The sequence below is a fragment of the Argiope bruennichi genome, chromosome X1, assembly GCF_947563725.1.
Source record: "Argiope bruennichi chromosome X1, qqArgBrue1.1, whole genome shotgun sequence".
Lineage (NCBI taxonomy): Eukaryota > Metazoa > Arthropoda > Arachnida > Araneae > Araneidae > Argiope > Argiope bruennichi.
In genome coordinates this window covers 102,137,435-102,161,513 of record NC_079162.1, presented here as the reverse complement: position 1 = coordinate 102,161,513, position 24,079 = coordinate 102,137,435, and the positions used below count along the sequence as shown (strand labels likewise).

The 24,079-nt window shown below is 26.7% G+C and overlaps 1 protein-coding gene across 1 annotated transcript; it reads left to right on the top strand.

The window, feature by feature from the left end:
* The first annotated feature begins 21,033 nt into the window (after window positions 1-21,033).
* LOC129958980 (uncharacterized) lies at window positions 21,034-23,505 on the top strand. Its single transcript, XM_056071745.1, has 3 exons — window positions 21,034-21,111; window positions 21,414-21,481; window positions 22,195-23,505. The coding sequence occupies exons 2-3, from the start codon at window positions 21,426-21,428 to the stop codon at window positions 22,874-22,876; spliced, it is 738 nt and encodes a 245-aa protein (XP_055927720.1). The 5' UTR covers window positions 21,034-21,111; window positions 21,414-21,425; the 3' UTR covers window positions 22,877-23,505.
* The last annotated feature ends 574 nt before the right edge of the window (window positions 23,506-24,079 follow it).

Here is a 24,079-nt window from a genome sequence, read left to right as displayed (position 1 = left end):
TGATATATTTCTGGATCAAATCTTCCAGAAATATAATTTTTTCATTCTTGACATCAATGAATTTTCTTTTGTGTAATAATTCTACAGTAATTTTAGTATCACAAGAACTTTTTATACAAATTTAATCATTTTATTGTTCAATTTATCATACTTATTTTACTCCTTGGTGTTTAGAACGATGCATTAATTTACGAAGACCAGCTTTTTTTGTTCCAACCCTAAGTTGTATAATTTTATATTAATGGCCATTTAAAATGCATCACAATTATAGCAAAATAAACTCTGGGATCTTGATACCCATTATAGGTAATAAAGGTTCATCACATATTTTAAAATTCTGTTCTTAGAATTTTGCAAATCTCCTTACTCTGTTTTTTTTTTTTTTTTAACTTTTGGATATTGATGTTTTATGGTCTATTTACTTACTTTAACAAAAAATGATTTATTGAGATTATTAAAAATGATACTTAATAAAAATATCAAATAAGAGCAAAGTGCCTGATAGTTTAATTAATTGAAATGCTTTTTGATAGTTATTTAAAGAATATTTAAAGATTGTCTATTAAAAGTAGCAGAGGGGAAGAGGGACAAGTTTATTTTTAACATTACACTGTGCAGCAACTCATATTTGTATTATTAACATTTTTTTTTTAAATTTAAAAGGTTTAATAAAGTTGTAGATTTTTTTTTTACTGGAAAAATGCATGCTTTGTGGTAAAGAAATCCAGCTACTGTTTCTAAATTGATTTTTAAATTGTTACACTATTTATATTTCAACATATTTATTAACGTTTGAGACATTAAGAAATAACAATAAAAGAAAGTATGCTGAGCAGGATTAAATTGGAAACACTGCAATAATCCAAGATCTTTGACTATCGATAAATGGAGCAGAAAATGTAAGTCAGTAGTACAATAAACACAGCATTAACATAAATGATACATAGAAATATAAGGATTTAAGAATTTGTTACTTTTGACTAGTATAAAAAATCTACTGAATATCACAAAAAATTATGATAGAGTATGCCTTAAATCTACCAAAACACTAACTTAGCTGCCCATTAATTTCCACTGATGTGAGAGCATAAATTTCAACCCAGAAAGAAACAAGGTGAATGTATTATTTATGCCAATGGAAAGGCTATAAGTAATTTACTACTATATAAGCAATTTATTTTTTAGGAATTAGACTTATAAATTATTAGCTGATAATCTGATGTTGCTTGGAATACATTTATGCACAATATTTTTAATGTAAAATCTAATTTTGGATAAATTATAATGGAAACAATCCTTTTATTACTTCGCACCACCTGATTGATTGCCTTGTTTATTTGTGTTTATTGGAAGATGAAGGATATAACATTTTTATCATTTCTTTCACCTTTTTAGAAACTATTAACTACTTTAGTTCAATTAAATTCCCAAAAATAAATAAAACATTCAAAAAATTGTGACAGAATAGGTCAGAGTCTTACTGTCACGTATTTTAAAATTGTCTGCGTTAAATGTCAAAAAAAAATTTGCGATTCTCGAAAATGATTTAACGTTTTAAATTGGACAAAAATGAATTTAATGTTACTGATAATTTAAAGTTCTCAATTTTAACAGATTAAAATATTTCTTATGAGATAATTCTCTGTGAAGTTACTTCTGAAAAGCAACACATTTTCCTTTAATTACTAATTAAATAACATTTGTATTTTGAAAACTTAATTTTTTTTTTATCATAAAGAATTAGTTTGCAAAGTTTGGTTGAAATCGGCCAAGGCGTTTAGCATAAGATGTGGAACACAGATTCATATACTCGACTTTCATTTATATTAAGATAACATTTTGTAAATCTGTGACACAGTAAAATACTTTCTTTTTAAATAACAGGAAAATATTATAATATAATATAACAATTAAAAATCATTAATTGTTACTTATTAACATTTATTCCGTAATAGTTCACTCGTATAAAGTTCGGACTTGTATTGATTTTTAAAACTTATTTACCAAAATTGCACACCGTATTTCAAACTATCAAATGCTTGACTCATTTTGATTTTTATGGGAGGGCTTTCGTCAATCTATTTGTTCTCATCAGAATCATTAACGTTTATTGCTTGGTCTTGCTCACAAAAAAAAAAAAAAAAAAAAAAAAAAAAGATTTTTCAAAATTTTAAAAAAAGACTTCCAAAATTTTAGCTGACCATAAGGAATTTCAGGTAAACTTGCATACCTGTTAAGACTTTCATTTTTGTCTTTTAAAACTCAAATAAGCTTTCTCTCTCTCTCTTTTCCCAATCCGTTTTTGTTTCATAATTCAGTCGCAGGAAAAATCAACTATATAGTCAGTGTATGTCTGTTCAGTAGATTTCTGCAATCCAGATCGCTTTTGTCCAGACAAAAGAATATGAATCGACATAGCATGGGGAAAATGACTCCGACTGCTGAAGAGGGCAAAGAATTCCATGAATGTCAATCGCTTGTTACAAATGATGATCGTTCAATTCTTTACTTCAAAACTGATAACATTACGCGATCTTGTGATCAATCACACTAAATGGAAATTTTTGTGTACATTCTAATGCATCAGTTCGGGGCCAGAAGATTTTGATAATATAGAGTGAATGTTAATATTAGCCGCGATCACATTAAGAGACTTTCATTTGAGAAAAGAAATAAAGCAGAAGGGTTTATTTGGGTTTTATTTTTGAATTAAAGCTTTTCAAATACTGAAACGTGCAAAAGAACTTTCTTTACTTCAGAAATTAACAATTCAGCCAATTTCTTTTACATATTATGAAAATTATGTATCATTTACTATTACTAATTTGGAATTTATGGATTTTAAGAAAAATTTCTCTTCAAACTGAATTAGTTTGTGGATCAATTGAGCCATTCAAATACAACTTGATACTTTGCATTTCTTCTATATTGAGATTGAATAGTTTCATACATATGATTATTAAAAAAAAACTTTGAAAAAGGAATTTATAAAATTGCTTAAATGAACTATCGATGCAGCCCCTATAAATCTCATAAAATTCGAAATTTTTTTTTATTTCCTTAAATTTAAAAAAATATGTTAACTATTAACGAAAATAAATTAACCAAACAATGGCGAAATGAGTAAGGTAATTAACCTTATTATTGACCTCGTTTCGCTACATTCGTCACCTTATCGTGCGATTAACTTAATTAATTTTCTGGAACTTTTTAGAAGAATATACTATTGTTGCTCAGTTTGTTAGCTTCAGATTTTATTTCGAAGAACTGTTTCAATCAGAAATCTTTTTGCTGTTTTCGAAAACTTTAAAATGGTTTCTTACCTTACTGTGGATGGTAGCCAAATAGTTATAGCCAAATGATAAACAAAGCTAGTGATAACTCACTGACGTAGGTTATTCATTTATTTCTTCCCTGAGATGATCTGTTAGATGTGAAACGGTTCTTATGCATCCTCTTTAACAAACAGCTCTTAATTTTTTGCCCTCGCTGTAATGAGGTTTTGTGCATCCGCTTTGGCATCATACACTTCCATTTAGTAATGATATTATTAAAAAGGAAAATTAATAAAAATGAATAATAAAAATTCATTTATATGCTAATTAGTAAATTAATTACTTACATATTTAAACGTACTTATTTCAAAAAATTACTTTCTATAGTAATAATTAATTTGTTCAAATATATGTTATTATTTTTTTTGCTATATTTTAAATATTTAATTTCATTAGTTTAGTCGCGTTCTATTCCTTAAGTTGTGTAGAATAATTATTTCCTGTATTATTTTCAAACTTAATTTTTTATAGCAATTAATATTTTTTCTTCCTTTTCAGTTCATGTTTTGGTATAAAATTAATACCAATGTTGACAAAAGAAATGAAAGTTGAAAAAATTATTATATGAATAAAGTACTGTAAAAATGACAAAAAGAAAATACAAAACAATAGGAATGTGCTTACATTGTCCTTGTTCCATTTATATCTGTGTAATCCTTAGGCTTCCTTTGTTCATTATAATAATATTTTTCTGTGTTTCTTTTCAGAAGTTAGGCTGAAATACTTGGATAAATGGGGGGGGGGGGCTAAAATAGTATCAGCAAAAACAACTTATATTTTTTTCTTATCTTTTGATTATGTATTTTTTTGAAAATAGAAAAAAGCCCAATATAAATTTTTTTTATAAAAGTTATTAATTAGCATTATTAACATTTTCTGCATATTACTAAAGTTTTTATACTAGTTAAAAGGAAGTAAATATGGCATTTTTACAGGATCGTCTACAAAAAATAGTTTGATTAAATCTGTTGATATAAGTTTTTTTGGACCAGAAATTAGAGCCAAGAGCATTTATAATTTTTGTTTACTCAAGGCATAAAAAAATTATTATTATTATTATTATTTGGAATTTGAAAATATTGTGAAATATTTTTACTGTTATATAATTATTATTAACAAGCGCAAGCGTTTTTTTTCAGTCAATGGGTCTGAGCAATTTCCGTTCCATGATATTATAAAAGTTAAATGAATCTTCAAAAACAAACTTCGTATTGTTTAAAAAAGTATGGATATTTTCAAAGTTTTCCTTTAAATTATCTTCTTTACTGTACCGCTATCAAGTAATAAAATCGTTCCTTTACAAAAAAAAAAAAAAAAAAAAAAAAAAAACTTAAATAGATCAGGGTCGCTTCAAAACGGTACAACTCATTCGTAATTAATTTCCTGTACGATTGAGATGCAAAAGCAAATTGAAATAAACAAAAACAAACCTATAAGTTTTAAGTTTTAAAATAACAAAATCGAAAAATTCGTCTCATGAAATAAAGGGAATATTTCTGCAATTCTTAAAGTTTTTGAAAGGATCCGAGGAGATTTCTAGTCGAAAGAATTTTTCGAAATAAAATCTGAATCCATAAAATTAATCAGCGATATTTTATTCTTCTAACAAATTCAAGAAAATTAATTTAGTCGCACGATAAGGTGGAAAATGTTGCGAAACAAGGTAAATAATAAGACTAATTCCAGGAATATCTAATTATTTCAATAGAGAGATATGAAAAATTGTTAATATTTCTTCATTATTTTCAGAAAAGGATATGAAATTAGTGTTTATCTAATTTCGCCATTACTCAGTTAATTCATTTCCAATGATGATTAAATATATTTTTTACATTTGACGGTGTGAAAAATTTTCACCCAATTTTTTAAGAGATTTATAGGCGTTGCTTAGATAGTTATTTTAAATACTTTTTTCCCAAAAAAATTTGCAAGTAATTTTTAATAATGTGATATAAGAAAGTATTCAGTCTCAGTTCACAAGAAACTTAAAGTATTAGGATATATTGGATTGGCTCAATTGAACAACGAGCTTTTTCAGTTTGAAATTCTTTCAAGAAAAATTTTTATACAATATATAAATTTCAAATTAATAAAGTAAATGATGGAGAATTTTTATAATATACAAAAGAAATTTCTCTGATAAGAGGAAGAAGGAGGATTAGCTATGCAATTGTTAATTTCTGGAGTAAAGAAAGTTCTTTTGTCCTTTTTAGTATTTTTAAAACATATTTCGACAATAAAGCTAAAACAAATAACCCTTCTGCTTTATTTCTTTTCCAAAAAGAATGCAGTGAAAGCCTCTTAATGTGATCGCGGCTAATATTAACATTCACTTTATATTATCAAAATCTTTTGGCTTCGAACTGAGGTATTAGAATGTACACAAAAATTTCCATTTAGTGTGATCACAACATCGCTTAATGTTATCAGTTTTTAAGTAAAGAATTGAACGGTCTGCCATTTGTAACAAGAGATTGGTATTCTTGGAATTGTTTTTCCTCTTTTAAGAAAACATCTGGATTCGGAGAAATTTTCCCCATGCGATGGGCAGTGGTGGATTTTGACAATATGAAGTCGCACGCACTGAAGTATTTTGAGGCCCTCTCCTTAATAAACTCTATTTAAGACAAAAAAAGTAACATGAATTAAATTTATTTGAGTTTCTAACTTTATCTTCATGTTTATTTTCTAATATCTTTATACAATTTGAAGGCAATTCCTATATGTTATTTAATGCATTTTTAATTTGTATTTATCCCCAAATAATATACTTTTTATCGACAGAATTTTAACAGTATGTCTTTTTTTATTGGTTCTACATCATTGAATTATTCCATAGATGCATCAATAGAAGTAAAATCGTGGAAGTCCCGGACAATTTTTTTTCTTCGTAATTTCAAGGAAATAATTCAATTTTTATTCTTTATTAAGATTTTTTGTTCAAGCCTTTGAAGGCACATTGTCAAGTAGGAATAGGAAGACAGAAAGTTGGAAAGATAAGCCTTGCGAAAGTATCCTGAACATATGAAATTTTAGAAATGAATTTGCCAACGCAGCGTTTTGATTCCAAGGAGAAAATAAGAATATATATATATATATATACACACACGCGTATTTTTCATGGATTGTTCAGTTTTCTTTATCATGAATACATATGCATATAATCGAATCGATAAAAAAAAAAAGGTACAGTAGTTTGCTGTCATTCATTTTTATTTTTTCTCTAAACTTTTAAAAATTAATGTAAAAGAATGGAGTGATAATGATTTTTTTTTTTTTTATCCTTGTGTCCTAATCCAAATGGCCGAAAAACTGTTCAAATATTTGAATTTTATATTAAATCGGAACAAAAATTAAAAAAAAAAATATTCTTAATAAATATATCATTTTTGTTTTCCTTTATTTAAGTTTATTGAAAAAGAATTTATTCAATTTAAACACAGAGAAGTCTCCCCGAAACTTTCTAGCATACTCTCTAATAAATATGTCATCTCCTTCCCCTATAAAATTGTCCACTTTTGGCAAAGCTGTGAACGCCACAAATTCTCAGAGTTTTATTTTCAGACAATCGCACATTAAAGTATTGTGCTTTGTAGTATATTGAAGAAAACCAAATATGTATTAAGAATAACTTTTATTTTCAACCGACAGAACTACAATTTTAATCTCAAGATCACATATCAAATTCCATTTATCTAAGCTGTGTTTTTGTAATTAATTTCGTTTACATGATGTAAAAGTGTGGATCAACAGATGGTCAAATCTTTGACGGATTTGATTCAAAATTCGATGAGTACCTACCCTGCTCCAGGTTGTCTGCCACCTATGCCTTCATTTGCATTTTTTTTTTTTTTTTTTTTTTTGCTCTTTGTCCTTGAATGTTCTACGTAATAGGCAGAGAGAGCTGAGGCTATGGCTTTGAATGCATGCAGAAATAAAGAGATTTTTTCCAAGTTGTCTGTTGAGAATCGTTTGTGAAAATCGATGGAACCAACAGTCGAAAAGGTTTCATTTATGTTTTTGCAGTAAGTTCTTCCGTTAGTGTGAAACATTTTGAGGCAATGTCTTCAGTTGAAATTTTTCAAGGACTCTCTTGATTTTAGGAATTTTTATTAGTATTTTCTTAATTTCTTGTATGAATTTGAAGCAAACGGATAGGTCTTGTTTACAATTAATATCACTCAGTTTACTGGCTGCTGGTCCTGTGTCGTCATCTCTTGGACTTTTCTTTAATAAAAGCTGTTTCAGTTTTTTTTGTTTGTTTGTTTGTTTGTTACAGTAGAATTAATCTTGGAGGGTTTAGCGTATTTAGAAATTTTCGTAGATTTCGTTGAAGATTTCTTCTCCTTTATTTGGACATTTTCTGGAGTCAAGATTTTTCAGCGCAGTATATACAACGAACTTACAATTTGCGTCCTGAATTGTGGTGGACAGAGGAAATACTACCTACGAAAATTTTTGACTAGTAAAATACTACAATTTTTTGGCGAGCGAAGAATTTAATAATGAGAAAATATTTTCCATGTTTTTAAGTTGCAAAGAAACCTTTTCAAAAGTGTTATTTCATATTGCATGATTTTTTTAGCTCGACAAGAAATTAATTTTAATGTACTAGCTTAATTTTATTCTGCATCTTTCAGAATATTTTTAAGTTGAAAGAATTAATTAAGCTTAAAATGCAATTAATAATTATTCGATACAAGTAATAATTTGCATGCGCTTTTATTCAAGAAACGAAGAATAAAAATAATTGGAAGAATGCAAATTCGATATATCAAAATTTCGGAAATTTTTTTTCTTAGTTTTTAACCTTTATAATAAATAAAAGACCTATATTTGGTCATGCAACAATAAGTTAAAATAAATTTACTCAAAAAAAAAATTGCATGATTGTATAGAATAAGAATATCCTTTTACGAAACAACAGAATAACATAGATATTCACATTGAAAAAATGTATATAAAATAAATTATCTTGGAAAATTATTTCGTTATCCAAATTTTTTAACATGTAATTAGATTCTATCGAGCTTGATAACTAAAAATTAGACAAATCAAGTGTATTTTAAATATGAGGGGCTTTCATTGAAGAAAAAAATGAAGGCATTTGCCAAATATGATAATGTATATTGAAAACTTGCCTTTTGTAAAAATACATTGAAAACATTACTGCAAAACACATTTCGAGTATAATGCAAACGATTATCATTTTAAAAAAAATACTACATCGTTAAAAAAATAAATTAAGACTATCTTCAGCACGATCGTATGAGTTAAATAAAAATAGAATAAAATGAGTATGAGTTAGAAATAGAATAGAAATCATATGAGTTAAATACACAGAATTAATATATATATATATATATATATATATATATATTGCCAAATTGCGTAGGACTAGAAACTATAACTTTTTTTATCACTATTATAAAAATTAATTTGCAGAATATGAACATTTCAGTATTTTATATATAAACGTTAAAATACGGAAAATAAATAGTCGCCGATAATTTATTCGACAGCTTTTAAATAATTGTTTCAGTGTTGGAGATTATAAGGTGACAGCTCTGGTACTCCCTGAACGTTGCATCCTGAATGGCATTTTTCGTTAAGAATCAAAATATCATTAAATGAATTGGAATATATGGAAAATATAGTAATGAAGTCTATTAATTGCAATAAAAGCTGTTTTGAATGCATTTCATTTAAATATAAAATTAACGCGCTACAACTCCACTATGGAATATACGTTGGAAACGAGGTTCCAATTCAATTCAATTTCCTACTGTAGGGGCGCTGCGATTGTTTACTTGAACACCAAAGAGTAAATGTTTTCAATACTGCCGAAGTACATCTTCATCCTCCGCGAAAACACTATTTTTCATGTTTAACGGATGCATTTCGCCATTTCCTTGATATATTGTATGGGAAACAAATTCTAATCTGCCTGTTACCTAAAATAAAATTTTAAAAGTCAAAAGTTTTATATATTAAAGTGGTAATAACATTAAGTTGATTTTAGTAAATATTTCTAACCATTTCAGCAATATCCTTTTTATAATTTCTCAACAGGTTTTAAACGAAAATAAAGAAATTTCTGCTTAGAAATATACAGGGTGGCCATAAAATAACTTTTTCTGTTTGGCGGCTTCTACATCTAAAACGAATGAACGAAATGAAACCACATTCCATATAAAAACTGTGGAAGTCCTGAGAGGAATTCCGTAGAGGGGGGGGGATTAGTACTAAAAGTTGCCTTTAGGAGAAATATTGGAAATATAAGAACATTTCTTGCAAGTGCACTTTTCCAATAGAACAAAATACTCTATTAAGTTCGCTGGAGACAGTAAGTTCATGGAGAGGGCTATAAATAGAAATAATAGTGATTTTTTTTTAATAGAAAGATTAATGCATAGGATAGTAAATGTGGTTGAGTTAAAATTACCTCCAGGACGTGTATTGGCTGTTTTGATGAATTTTGCTACGCATCCTTCTCAGTGGGTAGCTCTGCCGCTTCCATACACAAAAATGTTTGAAATTTTAATTTGTTTTGTAGGATCCAGATACGTTTTTGGATGTTAGTTATATGAGGGTCTTGCTACTATAAAATTTCTTTAAAAGACTGCCATTCTAAACAATGCATCAAACAGGCTGTTTTATTGCACTCGTTGCTTGCTGTTTTCTTTGTTTAAGGTTGTCGATGCTCACTTAGTACTGCAGTGCAGTGGCCTTGCTATTTAAGTCTATCATAATTATGATTCTCTTTATCGCAACTGGAGTATGCTCGATGTTTGATTCAGGTTTGAAAGGAGAACTAGTAAGCATCAATCCATTGTTACTAAAATAATAAGAAAAATTATCGTTTGATTTCTCTTCGTCAGGACTGAATAGGATTTTTATTTTTCAATATATGGACCCAATTTATAAAATGTTTACTTTGCGAAACCCTAGTCTGTTTTAAATTCATAAGCTTTAACCTTCATTTTATAGAAAGTGAATTCATCCTTAGCATGGATCTAAATGGTTGCTTTTACATTTGTTTCCTAAATTCATTACATTGTTGCAATTTTAGATGCCTGACATTTCATAAGTGTCGCCATTATGTGTTTCAATACTAGAAGAAATAAATTTTGATCTAGAACTTGTCTCTGAATAGGAGAATTGGCTCTGAGACACATTCTTAAGATAATGTTGGAAGGAAATTTAGTAGAAATGCATTCTTTAATAATTCGTAGTAAAGTTCTCTCGAAATAATTCAAGTTATAGTGATAGTCCAAAATATGATATGATCCGAATATGATGAAACATAGGAAGACCACGGTAATAAGCCAACGTCTAGTTGAGATCCAATTAGTCTGATCATCGACTTCCGTCATTACATGATGTACTTGCCGATAGATAAAACTACATTCATTCCTAACGGGTACTAATAAATATTCTACTTAAATTATTTGCTCTTAGCTAATAAAAACTTTGCTTGCAGAGTGAGGAACCAACATCTAAAGAGGTTATATATATTTTTAAAAAGCACTCTCTTTGAAAAAAAAAAATGAGTGTTATACCAGAAATTCAAGTAGCGATAAAATTAAAGCAGAATATTCAGAATTTTCTTTCTGAAATTTGGAACGTCTTAGTGTGAAATGGACTGCAATAAATTTAGAGAACGGCGAGAAAGATCGGATATTATCTGTAGTAATAACAAAATTTATTTTTAGCTTCTCGGCAACAATAAAACCTACACTGTCTTTACCATGTTTTTAACAATTAGGTAATTGTTGCTGTTAACGAAATATTTAAACATGTTAAGTTTTTCTGATAACGAACACGACTGAATTATTTTGGAAAACAAATTTGTAGATAGTACTAATTTTTTTATTGACTCGATCTTTAGAATGCTGCAATATCGTTAACAGACGGCAAAATCGGAACATTGGAACGAAGTTGAAAGGAATGACAGCTGAAATTATACCGACAAGTAAACCTAGTTTCAGTTATATAAGTATGTAAAAAGTTTGGTAAGACTTTTGATTTATATGAAAAATTTAAATTTGAAATTATCTAGATGTTATAGCTTCTGTTTTTAAAATCCTTTTTTGACGGATAATTTTTTATTTTTTTATTTTGACAAACTTAGGAACAACTTAGTTGTGGAATGATATTTTACTGTATTACTTGGGATAGTGTTGTTTTAATATGTAATGTTATAGCAATTGTATTACATTTACTTTTTGTAATTTCTCTATAAAAGCATCTAGAGTTTTTGTAACTTTTCCTGTTTTTGAATTAGAAGGAGGCGCTGCGGTATTTTTTGAGCTACATATTTTATACAAAATGTAATATATGTTTAATATAATGTTTAAATATATGCTTCCATAATTTGTTTTGTTAGATGATCTCATATATAACTCGTTACACTTCTTTTTATCAAATGCTGATAAAATTCCTTTAAGAAATTGAAAATTCAACTTTCTACGCTGCGGAATCGAAAGAGAAAAGATTTTATGAAAGCTATGCAAAACAAAGATCAATTAAAATCCCAAAAGGGTTCTTATTACAAGATTTAAATTTATTAACACCAAGATTATTTTAAAAAGAAAATTAAATATATAAAAGTGTAATATCAATTGTAAAAATTTATCACAATTTATTGTATAATATTATATTACAGCATATAATATGAAATTGGAAACGAAGTTCATGAGACCTCCTAATGTTAATTCTCTGAATGTTTTATAGCAATTTGGTAAGTGAGATGAAATGCCTTATGTTTGGTGTAAGATATTAAAAAAAATGTGATAATTTATGATTCCACGATGTTTTTATTTATTGCTTTCATTGCAATTATTTTTGAAATATACCATAATGAATTTTCCTTACATGCTTTTATTTGCTGATGTAATTTTCTAAGGCTAAATGTTATTGCTGGCATTTCTTCAGACTGAATACAATTCCTCATTTTGGTATTTTTGTGCTGAATGATATCTTTCAACTGCCCATGTAATCTTTCATCAACATTCTGAAGTGAGTGAAGAATCTTTTGCTTCATTTCTTCATATAACATGTAAAAAATTCAAAACTCCTCTTTTTTCATTATTTTGATAAATCCAAAGAAGTTGATTTTTTTTTCTTTCTTTTCCTCTTCATCTGATGACAAAATAATAATAAAGCTAGAATTTGCTCTCTTTGCATTTGAAATTACACGTAACGTTTTAAATAATTTAAATAACACAAGCTATATTTATTTGTTAATGAAACTAAGCCGCACTAGACTCTAGGCCCAGTACCAAAATTTTACTCTTAGAGAGAAACATAGGAATTTTCTAATGTTTAGGGAAACCGGAGTTTTTTCAGTCCATGTGATTTCTCTGTCCAATTCCTGATCTGTATTGTTAATGCTGCATATTCAAAAATGATTTGAAATGTATATTTACTTTAATTTGTTTTTTAAATGTTTATTTAATTTGTCTTTGGAATTTTGGAATGTAGATACCTTTGATTTTTAGGATGGTGTTATTAAACTAAACAGAAGGACAGATTATAATGCTCTTTTATATGAAAATTATGACATTATTTATGTGAAAAGTATGATGCTGGAAAAAATTATGGCTCAAGTGAAGAATACATTATAGATATCTCATCGATTTCAACCAAATCATTATCTTATTTTTTATTATTTAATTAATTAGAAAGTGGGAAATTTATATAGAAATGTATCCTGGAATACGAAATGCAATCCCATGTTGTTTAGGTGAAGTTTTTGTGACAACATACAAGTATTATTTGTTTATATTATTAATAAGCAGTTATAGAAAGTTTTGTATTTATTTAGAGAAAAATATAATTTGATTATTGTATTATTATATGCATTTCAGCACCATTATACATTTTAAAGGAATATTCTTAAACACATATAGTTGGGTAATTGGTGCTATTAATTACATAGATCTGGCAATGTAATTATGAAGAAATATGGAGACATACGAGTCTGATACTTCGATCTCATAAATGAAAAATAAATTTGTATATTAAATACATATATCTCAGTTGCATGATTCAAATGAATTTTGTTAAACTCTGTTGAAATAGCATTTAAATTTTTTAAGTTATTCATATTATTATTTTGCTAAAAAACAGCAAAATAATATTAAACATTTTTGAATACATGCATATTTAACCTTGATATCTGTATCATTGAAATATTTCATGTTTCATTTGACTACTACATTATTAAATTAATGTTGCATCAGTTATTATCAAACTTATGCTTATGAAGCAGTTAATTGCTTATCATGCAATACGAATATATTCTAGTTCAAACATAATTTGATGATCCTTTTTAGTTTTTCTTTTAAGTTTTGAATTCAGTTTAAAATAAAATACTTAAAATGAGAGCCTAATTTATGTTTCAGTGGGAACAAAAGTGAACAATTACTACGTAATCTAAATTTGCATATGATTTAATTATTCAAAATATTATGTATAATTGCTTATTGAAAATTTTCAGTGTACCTATGTTAAAAGAATTGTGGAAAACTCACAATTTGAAATGATACTATTTATTATTCATGATCAAAAAATGAACCCTTTTTCTTTAATATTTTATTAAACTTTTTTTTTATATGGTCAGCTCTATGACTTTGGAGGGTTTTTTTCTTTCTTTTTTTTACATATTTAATGTTTATGTTTAAAATATAAACATTTATTGATATAAATCATTAACATAAACATTAATAGGTATTAAAAAAACCCTCAAAAGACATGAAGCTGACTATAAAAAAAGTTTAATAAAATATTATTAAAGGAAAAAGGATCATTTTTTTATCATGAATAATAAATGGTATCATTTCAAATTGTCAATTTTTCAGAATTCTTTTAATATAGGTACACATATATATATATAAAACTGAGATTTTATTATTTGAAATGTAAATGTTAGTTTTTATTAATATAAATAATTGTTAATATTTTTATTTGCTGACAAAATTTGTAAATCATGTAATCTTATGATGATTTAGAACTCTAAAATATTAAGACATAATAAGAATTTTCATTGTAAAATCAAGTGCATCTAAAGTGAATTAGTAGAAGATAAAATATAAATGCCAAAAGTCGTGATTTTGTTCATCAAAGTTTAGAATAAAAATATAGCCAATAAAGAAAATTATATGTTAGAATTTAAAATTATCAACTTTATTATTTATTAGCTGTCTTCGCTGACATGGCTTGTTTGTCAAGTTATTGTTTGTATTTAATTTCAGTTAATCTCTTAAACATAAATGTATGTTCTTGATTTATGTCGATGACAAAATAATTTTAAGTATCTGATTATTTTAGTTATTTAAGCTACAGTATGTTAATAATTTTACATTTCTACCACATATCTTATGCTTTAAAATAAGAGTTTGAATCACAATAAATATGTTAATGGCCTAGTAACAATAATTTTAAATAAATTTTTTTTACTATAATTTAAAAAATTCCTATTTAATCTTTAACATATTAATTTCAAGAAAAACTGTTTGCCATCAAAAATATATAGAAATTTCTTTAAAGCTGAGAATTGCATATGAAACAAATTTGAGGAGTTTAAATCCTTGGGTTACAGCTTTATTAATTGCTCTCGTTTTTCTCCATAGACTCAGAATTGGTACCTAACCACATGCAGTATATCAAAATGATACTCTTCAGATTTTAAAGTAAATTTCAGTTAAGTTGAAATGCTAGAATTTTAGAAATATGTGTTTGACAGGTTTGAAAATACAGATATGAAAATATTTCCATGTTTGGAAGTACTTATAGGTATGACCTATTATTTTTGCTTATGACATGAAATATGTTTTATGCTGGATCCAGAACTGCTATTCACCTTGTAATCATTTTGAAATTAATCACTGTAGATTCGTATTTCTGGAGACAGGAATGATTGTATTCATATTCAATAAAAGAAGTATCGGTATTACTTTCATCTTTAGTTTTTTTTTAATGAAATTTTTGTCAATATTTCCACAAAAAAATTTTTTTTTCTTCTCATTTCCCATATAAACTCAGATCTAATTTATTTCATTCAAGCTAGCATTTGTGTTTGACATCTTTGCTGTAAAAAGAGGAGGAGTTTATGAAAAAAAAAATTTTTTTTTAATGCAATGAGAGTAAGATTTTATTTTTGAAACTATTTTAAACAAATTATTGAATCTATGGATCAAGTGTCCTTTTAATTAAATAATTGTTAATTTGATAATACCTAAAATTATTTTATGACTTTAACTTGTTATTAACTAATTCTATTATTTTTTTATATTTTATAAATTAGTTGAAATGCTAATTTATAAAATATATGAATGATTCCTAAGGGATATTTAAAGAGGAATGTAACTAAAACTGATTGCACAAAATATTACTATATATATATTGTAAATAAAGCATAAATATGTAATTTAAACATATTAAATAGTTTAATAAATTTAACCCTCTGATTCTTGAAGTTAGTCAAAACTCTAGTATTTATGGCTGAGTTAATTCCCAGAGGGTTAAGCTAAAGAATTGTATTTAAAGATTTTGCGTGTGCATTACATTAGGAATATTTAATTGACCTTTTATATACAAGAATAGCTGGTATTTGAATTAAAAATCAAATCAATCACATATTTTTTTAAAAGTGAAACGGAATTTTTTATTGGAAAATCACCAACTATATGTATATACAAATAAATCTTTACGACATGAAATGTTGATAATATTTTAAAAGATATTAAATATAAAATTTGAAGTAAAAAAATTTATCCTTAACAAAATTCTTAGATATAATGCAAAAAAATGGTATTTTATTATATATATTCTTTTTCTGCTCAGATGTTATAAATAATATAAAAACAATGTTTTCAGTGCTTTTCTTTTCAGCATACAATGAAATCATTTCTGTTACAGAATAAAAAGAAAAGTAATTTTAAATATGTATACCCATTCATCGTAATGGATTTTTTTACTAGCATTTTTAATTTTGATTGAAAATAAACTTTTTCTTTCAATTTTTGCATACAAAAATATTTTTATAAAAAGATACCATTGTATTAAGTAACCTTCAGTAATAATAAATATACTTGAATTCCTTTCATATTTCAATAGAAAATATAATTTAAAAATCTTGCAGAAATAAAAAATAACAAGATTTTGTATTTTAATAAATGTTTTTACCTAACTAAATTCAAGCCATGCGTTCAGGCCCCATTTGATGTAGGATTTATTTATACAATTGATGATAATGTTTTGCTCATATTCATTGTCATGCTTACCAACTGCTTAAAAATTACAGATAATTTATTTTGTATCAATTGCCAATGAAATGCTCATCTATATTACAGAAATTGCAGTGTGTTAGATTTATTATCAACATATGTAAATTTCTGAAGATATGTGGACAAAATATTGTTTACTACTTAGTGATAACCTCTTTTCAACCATCCACAGTAAGATAAGAACCCCCACCGAAAGTTAATGATATCAGTCATCCGTATTTTTAAAAAATAAGTAAAATAACATTAACATAAATTTAGAAAAATAATTTTTGAAAGTGCTAACTGTAAAAATAATTTGATATCACAAAGTTTATTAATTACTCAAGAAAAGTATTTAATCCCTCTCTTTATTTCTAACTTAAATGAAGCTTGACTGATCAAAACACAAAAGATAAGCAATAGCATTTATATTATAGAGGTATAATAGGCATGGCATTTTGAGTAAATAAATACACATATATGAAGCCAAACCTTTATTCAAGCAATAGTTTTCTTGTGTGAATTTTGATTTTATTGAGAGTATTTTGAGATTTATTATTTTTAATTAATTCAGAGTTAATGTTTGATTAATATTTACTTTACTATATTCTAATATAGAGCAATATATTATAAATTTCTAAAGTTGTAGAATAAAATTTTTGTTACTGCAAGTTATTCCCTCATCTAGACAAATAAAACAGAGTTGTATTACTTAATAGATAAATCTCAGTAAATAAGCTATAAAATATGATGAACCTTTTTAATGCATAAAATAAAACCATATTTCAATTCATACTTTATTCATAATTTTTTGTAACAAATTAATCATACATAAATTATAACATAATTGTAAATATACTTAAAATATTTTCACTTAATAAAGTTATTAAGTGTTATTTGAAAATAAATAGCAGCTGTTACTGATTTAAAGTTGCAAAAAATTGTATTTTTGTAATGAACAGAATGAAATCAAATTGCATATATAGACAATGGAAGGTACAAGGTACTAAATTTCACAAAAAAATGTTGCCAGCATAATATATTGCATAAAGGAAAGGGCGCCACATTGAAAATGTTCCACATGAGCCTTGGGATCCTAATGTTTTAGTTCCAATAGTACCAATATGTCTCTATATAGAAACTTTTTTTTTTCCCCTTTCTCAAAGAGCATTACTGGAATTTGGCTTCATTCTATTTATTAGTTTTAGCTGAAGTTGCCTTCAAAGAAAAAGATGCCATTATTTCATGGCCACCCAGTAGTTTTATTATACAAACTTTTTGAAATATGGCAAAATGAAGTTTTAAGAATACATAGAAGAAAAATTAAAATTGGAGCAAATAAATTATAGTTAGGAAAATATTAATTTTACTTGCTCAATCATGCAACAGTTACTTTTTTGTGTTAAGGAGTGTGAATATAATATCCTGAAAAGTCTATAGTTACATAACAAGATAATGTTGAATTTTGAAAGAAGCAATAACAATAAGAAAAATAGAAATGTAGCCACATATCAAGTGCCAAATTATTATTGGTTTGATAGCATAATATAAATAATTAAAAAGTGCACAAATGAATCAACATATAAAATTTTTATTTACTAAACTAATAAATTATACTAAAGAAAATAAATAATACATATTATTATATTACTTTACAATTTTTAGTCTAAACTTTAATAAATTCACATCGTAAATAGGTACTTGGCTACCATAATTACAATTTGAGAAATAAAAATTAATAAAATATTTATTTACCTAAGTAGTTTGTACACTAATATATCTTTTCACAAATAATAGTCTTTATAATTAAAAAATGTTTGAGATTCAAATTATCAATACTGCAACTGTTTTGGAATAATCAATTTTTGAATACTTAGTACTATGTATGAAATATTACAATATTTTATACCAATATTAATACATACAATTTAGATTTTTTTCTTCTTTTTAAAAAGAATTTTGAAAGAAGCAATAACATTCGGAAAAATAGAAATGTAGCCACATATCAAGTGCCAAATTCTTATTGATTTGATAGCATAAGTAATTAAAAAGTGCACAAATGAATTAACACATGAAATTTTTATTTACTAAACTAATAAATTATACTAAAGTAAGTATGTAATACTTTACAAAATTGTAAAGTAATCCATATTACTGTATTACTTTACAATTTTTGCTGAACTTAATTGTGTAAAGGAAAATAAATACAAAACATATGAAGTTCCCTGATAGCATCTTGAATGTGTATGTTTTTATGATATAGGAACATGATTTAGTTTTGGGAATAGGATTTTTACTCCATAAAAATTAGCGAGCTATAAGTATATTTAAAGTGGAATTGCAGAAAATGCGAAATATAAGTCCAAAATGTTTAAGTTTAAATTCTGATTTAATAATATCTACTCTTAACTCTAATCATATTATAGAAAATACTTCTACAGAAAGATTATATAAAGAAGCTTATTCTATTATGTATAATAGGAAAAAAAAGTATCAAAATTAAGCCAAATAAATTACCTAATGCTAATATTTTTAGTTATATATTGGATGCTTCAATTCATCAATGCATTTTATGTCTAGCTATAAAATAAAAATCTAACTTTCAGTAAAACTAAACTTTATTTTACAAAATTGAAAAGTTCTCCCATCATAACTTAAAATTAGCAATAGCAGAATACAATTTTATTTATTATATCAGTTCCTGTTAACATATTAAGACAAAACAAACAGAAATGCTGAACTTAGAAACTATAAAAAAAATAGATATAAGCTGTTCTGGGATTGTAAATTGAAATATAATCATTAACAGAATATTTTTTTTTCTCTGACAATAAAGATATTGCATTCATACAATCATATAAAGAAGCACTTTTAAAAACACTTTTTTTTCAAAAACAGTGCACATTAGATATTAATGAAAAATATGTTTCCATATTATTCAAGAGGTTTTCTGTAAAGGAATATAAGTTACGACATTACTATTAAATTTTCTTCAAAATCAGTAAACCACTAGTTTTGAAGATGATGTATTAATATCAACATCAAAAATTCATTCCCCCCCCAAAAAAAAAAATCATCAGGCCAAAAGTACTTTTAAATAATTTCACGATTCATTAATATCTGGAAATTCAGAATCCTGTAAAAACAGCAATAAAAGTGATTAAAAGTAAAGGCCACTGACCAAAATAAATAGTCTGAAATTTTTCGTTTGTACTGAAAGATTAACACAATGTCATTTTTTTTTCAGCATTCGCTGTAATGAAATAATAAATAAAGGAAAGCTCATAAAATATGAAATGGAATTCATATTAATTAATCATTTTATAAATATGATTAATTATAATTTGTATTAAATATCCATTAAATAAGAAGAAAGGTTACGGAAAAATATGTTTTAAGTTAATAAGACGACACATTTCGAAAAGAAATACAATTTTGAGGCAATGTCTTCAGTGGAAATTTTTCAAGGGTTCTCTTGATTTTAAGAATTTTTATGAGCATTTCCTTAAGTTCCAATGTGAATTTGAAGAAAACGCATAGGTCTTGTTTACAATTAATATCAATCAGTTTACTCGCTGCTGGTCCTGTGGAGCGACCTCTTGGTCTTTTTGTTTAATAAAAGCTGTTTCAGTTTGTTTTTTTTTTTTTTTTTTTTGAAAAAGAAATGAAGGATTTTTTTTTCTTTTGTTACGGTGGAATTATTCTTGGGGCGTTTTTGGTGCGAGTTCGCAACTTGTACAGACTAACTCTATGGTAAAGGATACCCACATACTCTGATTGGTCGATTTCTTTGTTGTTTAGTTTCTGCGTACTTTTTTACTTAAAATGGAGAAATTAATTCTTCCAGAGAAATACAGGTATAAAATAATTGAGATTGCTAAGAATGGAGCTATTTTTCGTATTTCTGATCTTATAAATAAAGAATTAGCATAGATAGCAATTTTTCTGTGAAGTATTATTAAAATAAAACTTGAAAATCAAACTTTTATTTTACGGAAAATGTTCGGCCAATTTTTTAATTCAATTCCATGTTAAAATTATTACCATAAAATATCTATATGCAAATATACTATATTTATTAAGATATATAGATGACATTAAACGGTATAGAAATCATTATAATTCTTATTGAATATGCATGTAAAATAAAATAACACAAGGAGAGATTTAGTTTTTAATTTCATATTAAAATTATTACCATAAGATGTCTATCTGCAAATGTGATGTATTTATTAAGATATTTAGATTGATATAGTTATTAACAATCTAGTTATTAATCTTGATATTAGTTATTAATTTAATATCAAGATTTATAAATATATAAATAGTTTATACATCTCTTTTGAATACTTATTTCTTGATTTTTGTAACACATATTTTAGGAATGGATTAAAGAATATGAACAAAGATCAGAAGTAGTTTGGCGTGTTCAGAGAACACTCGAATAAACTGGGCGCCTTAATGTTTATAAAGGTGACTGTAGATGCCAGCACAATGTGCAACAAGTAATAACTAATATTTTATTGCTTCAAATGTGTTATTTTAGACACTTTATGTTTTATTATAAAAATATTGATTGAAAAATTGAAATAAAATATTGATTTTTTTTTTATAATTTTAATAAATTTATGATTTTTAAACACATTTTAAATATTGTTAAAATAAAAAATAAATACTTTAGATTGGTTTATTATTATTTAAAAACATCACTTCATAGCTTAATAAATAATATTCATTTTCTTCTACTGGAATTTATCAACACTTAATGCTCTCATTATTGATAATTATATAAAAACTATTTTTGCAGGTATCAAAACATATGAAAGAAAGTAAAAATACTGGATGCCCTGCAGTTCTTAAAATTACTATTCAAAGGTAAATTTTAATTATTTAAATTTGATGAATAATATATATAATAATATATGAATAATAATATATAATCAATGAAACATAGATTATATTTATGGAGAAACAGATTGCAAATACTTGATGTACAGTGGTAAGCACTGGCTTTTGAACTCTGTTATAAAAAAAATAATTTTAAAAAAACATATTTTTGGCATGTCTTAAAATGCATGAACATCATTTCCATAGTTTGACTTTTTAAGAATTTCCCAGAGATAAGGATTGCCCTTAAATTTCTGTATTTTTAAGTTTCTAGCCTTTATGTAATTCCTTTACAGCAAACTTCAATAGTTTCATAATCCAGTATTATCTAATATTTCATATTTTAAATATAAAATGAAATTTATAACTAAAAAGTTATTAACTATTTTATCATGAGTTGTCAAAAGATTGAGATAAGACATTTTTATTTAGTGTGATTGTTGGATTTATTTGTCACTTATATATTTATAAAACTATGTTTTTTAAATCAAATTACATTTTTCTTCATATGTGATAATACTTAATATCTCCTTCATTCACTAATTTATTTTTCAATATCAATTTCTTATATTTTCAATAATAATTTTTTATCTCTAATATTATTATGAATTATCATATTTTGAAAAACTTAAATTTTCTTTGCTTTTATTTTTGACGTTTAATATATTCATGGTAAAATACTCAAATTTTTTTTATTACAGGTATTTTTCACTACCAAAATACAAAGAACTACTCCCAAAAGTTATAGAGTTTCCTGCATTATGCGAGTTTCTGTACTCTCATAATCATTTGCTTGATAGTGCTGCTGTTAAAAAGTTCAGACCATTATCAAAACTAACGCGAAAGTGTCTGATAGAGTTGTTTGAATTAGGGCATACAGCAGCTACTGCAAGACCAATGTTGCAAATGGAATTAGAACTTCAGAGTAAGGAAGATTATGAAGAAGCATGCATGGACAGTTCTAAGCTACCTTCATTATCTGTCATAAATCACTTGCTAAATAATGAATTTAGGAAAATCTATGGATCACGAAAAGAAAGCAATATCATCAGAGAAATTGAAAAATATATTTCCTCTCATAATCAACAGCCATTCTGCAAAACTGCTTTTTCAAAAGAAAAGAACAGTTTGGTGATTGCTGTAGTGATTCTGATAATGAAACGAAGCATAGATTTACTTAGCAGTGTTCAAGAATTGACAATGGTTGATGCATTTGGCCACATGGACAGATTAAATCATCGTGTTTACTTTTTTATTTCTCCAGGTGTAGTTGGTGGAATACCTATTGGATGCATGATCACAAATGCAGAAGTAACTAATGTTTTTCATGAAGGAGTGAAACTTCTTTGTGAATGTTTCCCTGAGAAATGTTGTTTATTGTAAAATGGGCCACTGATTGTAATGACAAATGATGATCTTAAAGAAAGAGAAGTTCTGAGTGAAATATGGCCTAATTCCACTTACTTATTCTGTCAGTTTCATGTGCTGAAAGCAGAGTGGCGATGGCTTATGAACAGTGAAGAGCATTGTCAAAAACTATATTTTTCTTTTAAAGCATTGATGTATGTAGAAACTGAAATGCAGCTGAAAGAGTTGCTTCAAAAATGTTGCCGCATTGAAGAAAGACCGTCGAATCTCCATGGCCGAATGATCATGACACTGGTCTCATAATCAAGAGACCGTGGGTTCTGAGTTGAGTTAATAAATTGGTTTAGCTCTACTTCTTGTGTGTGTCATTGAGTTCCGCACTAGAGTATCTACGTGACATTCTTTGGTGGAGGCGCCAGGTACGATTCCAGTCAGCGTGGAAACGAATTTACGAAGAAGCGATCGCCTTAAAGGCCTTGAACCAGAATTTGGACTTTATTACCCACCACCCAGAAAGACAAGGAACCTTGCCTGTAGAACAGGAAACTAAACCTGTCATCCTGACATCTGCACAGCCACAATACAGAAATCCATCTGTATTTAAAGGAGACGTGGGACAGGACCCGAACAAAGGACTTAAGGAATATGACAGAATATCACAATGGGGTCAATTCATGTGACGTAAAAGTCACATGTCATGTACCTCTTGCGCATGGCATTTAAGTTTCATCCGCGCCGCTCTCGTCGGTCAGTCTGCCATTAACGTTCTCCGCCAAGTATGAAGCGGATTTTTTGTTTACATTTGAAGTTATAATTTTTGAGTCATTTTCTTTCCTCTTATTATGTGTTAACAGAGGAAATACTGGTGTGCTGATGGATGCATGCTTTAATGCGAAATACAAGAGTGACTGTCATGATAAAATGTTTTTTTATTTTCCTTTCAACAAACCTGACTTGGGTTGATAGCTTTGGTATAGATTTTTTCAAGCCTTCGAAGTCAATGATATGCTCCGATCATTTTGAAGAATTCCTTCAGTTTGTGTCCATTTATTAAATATAGCTGTTCCAGTAATTTGTTAGAAAAACTCTTCGAAGAAAAAGAAATCGGTAAGCGATTTGCCACCAAATACAATCAAACAAAATCATGAGTGCATTTCTAATTTACTTCATTCACATTTGATGAAATTTCTGATAATTTTGAATATGCTTAGAAGGTTT

Excerpts from the sequence above, each read along its gene's own strand:
- LOC129958980 (XM_056071745.1), top strand. The coding sequence starts at position 21,426 with ATGAAAGAAAGTAAAAATACTGGATGCCCTGCAGTTCTTAAAATTACT. Across the intron at positions 21,482-22,194 it reads CTTAAAATTACTATTCAAAG|GTATTTTTCACTACCAAAAT; the intron begins GTAAATTTTAAT and ends TTTTTATTACAG.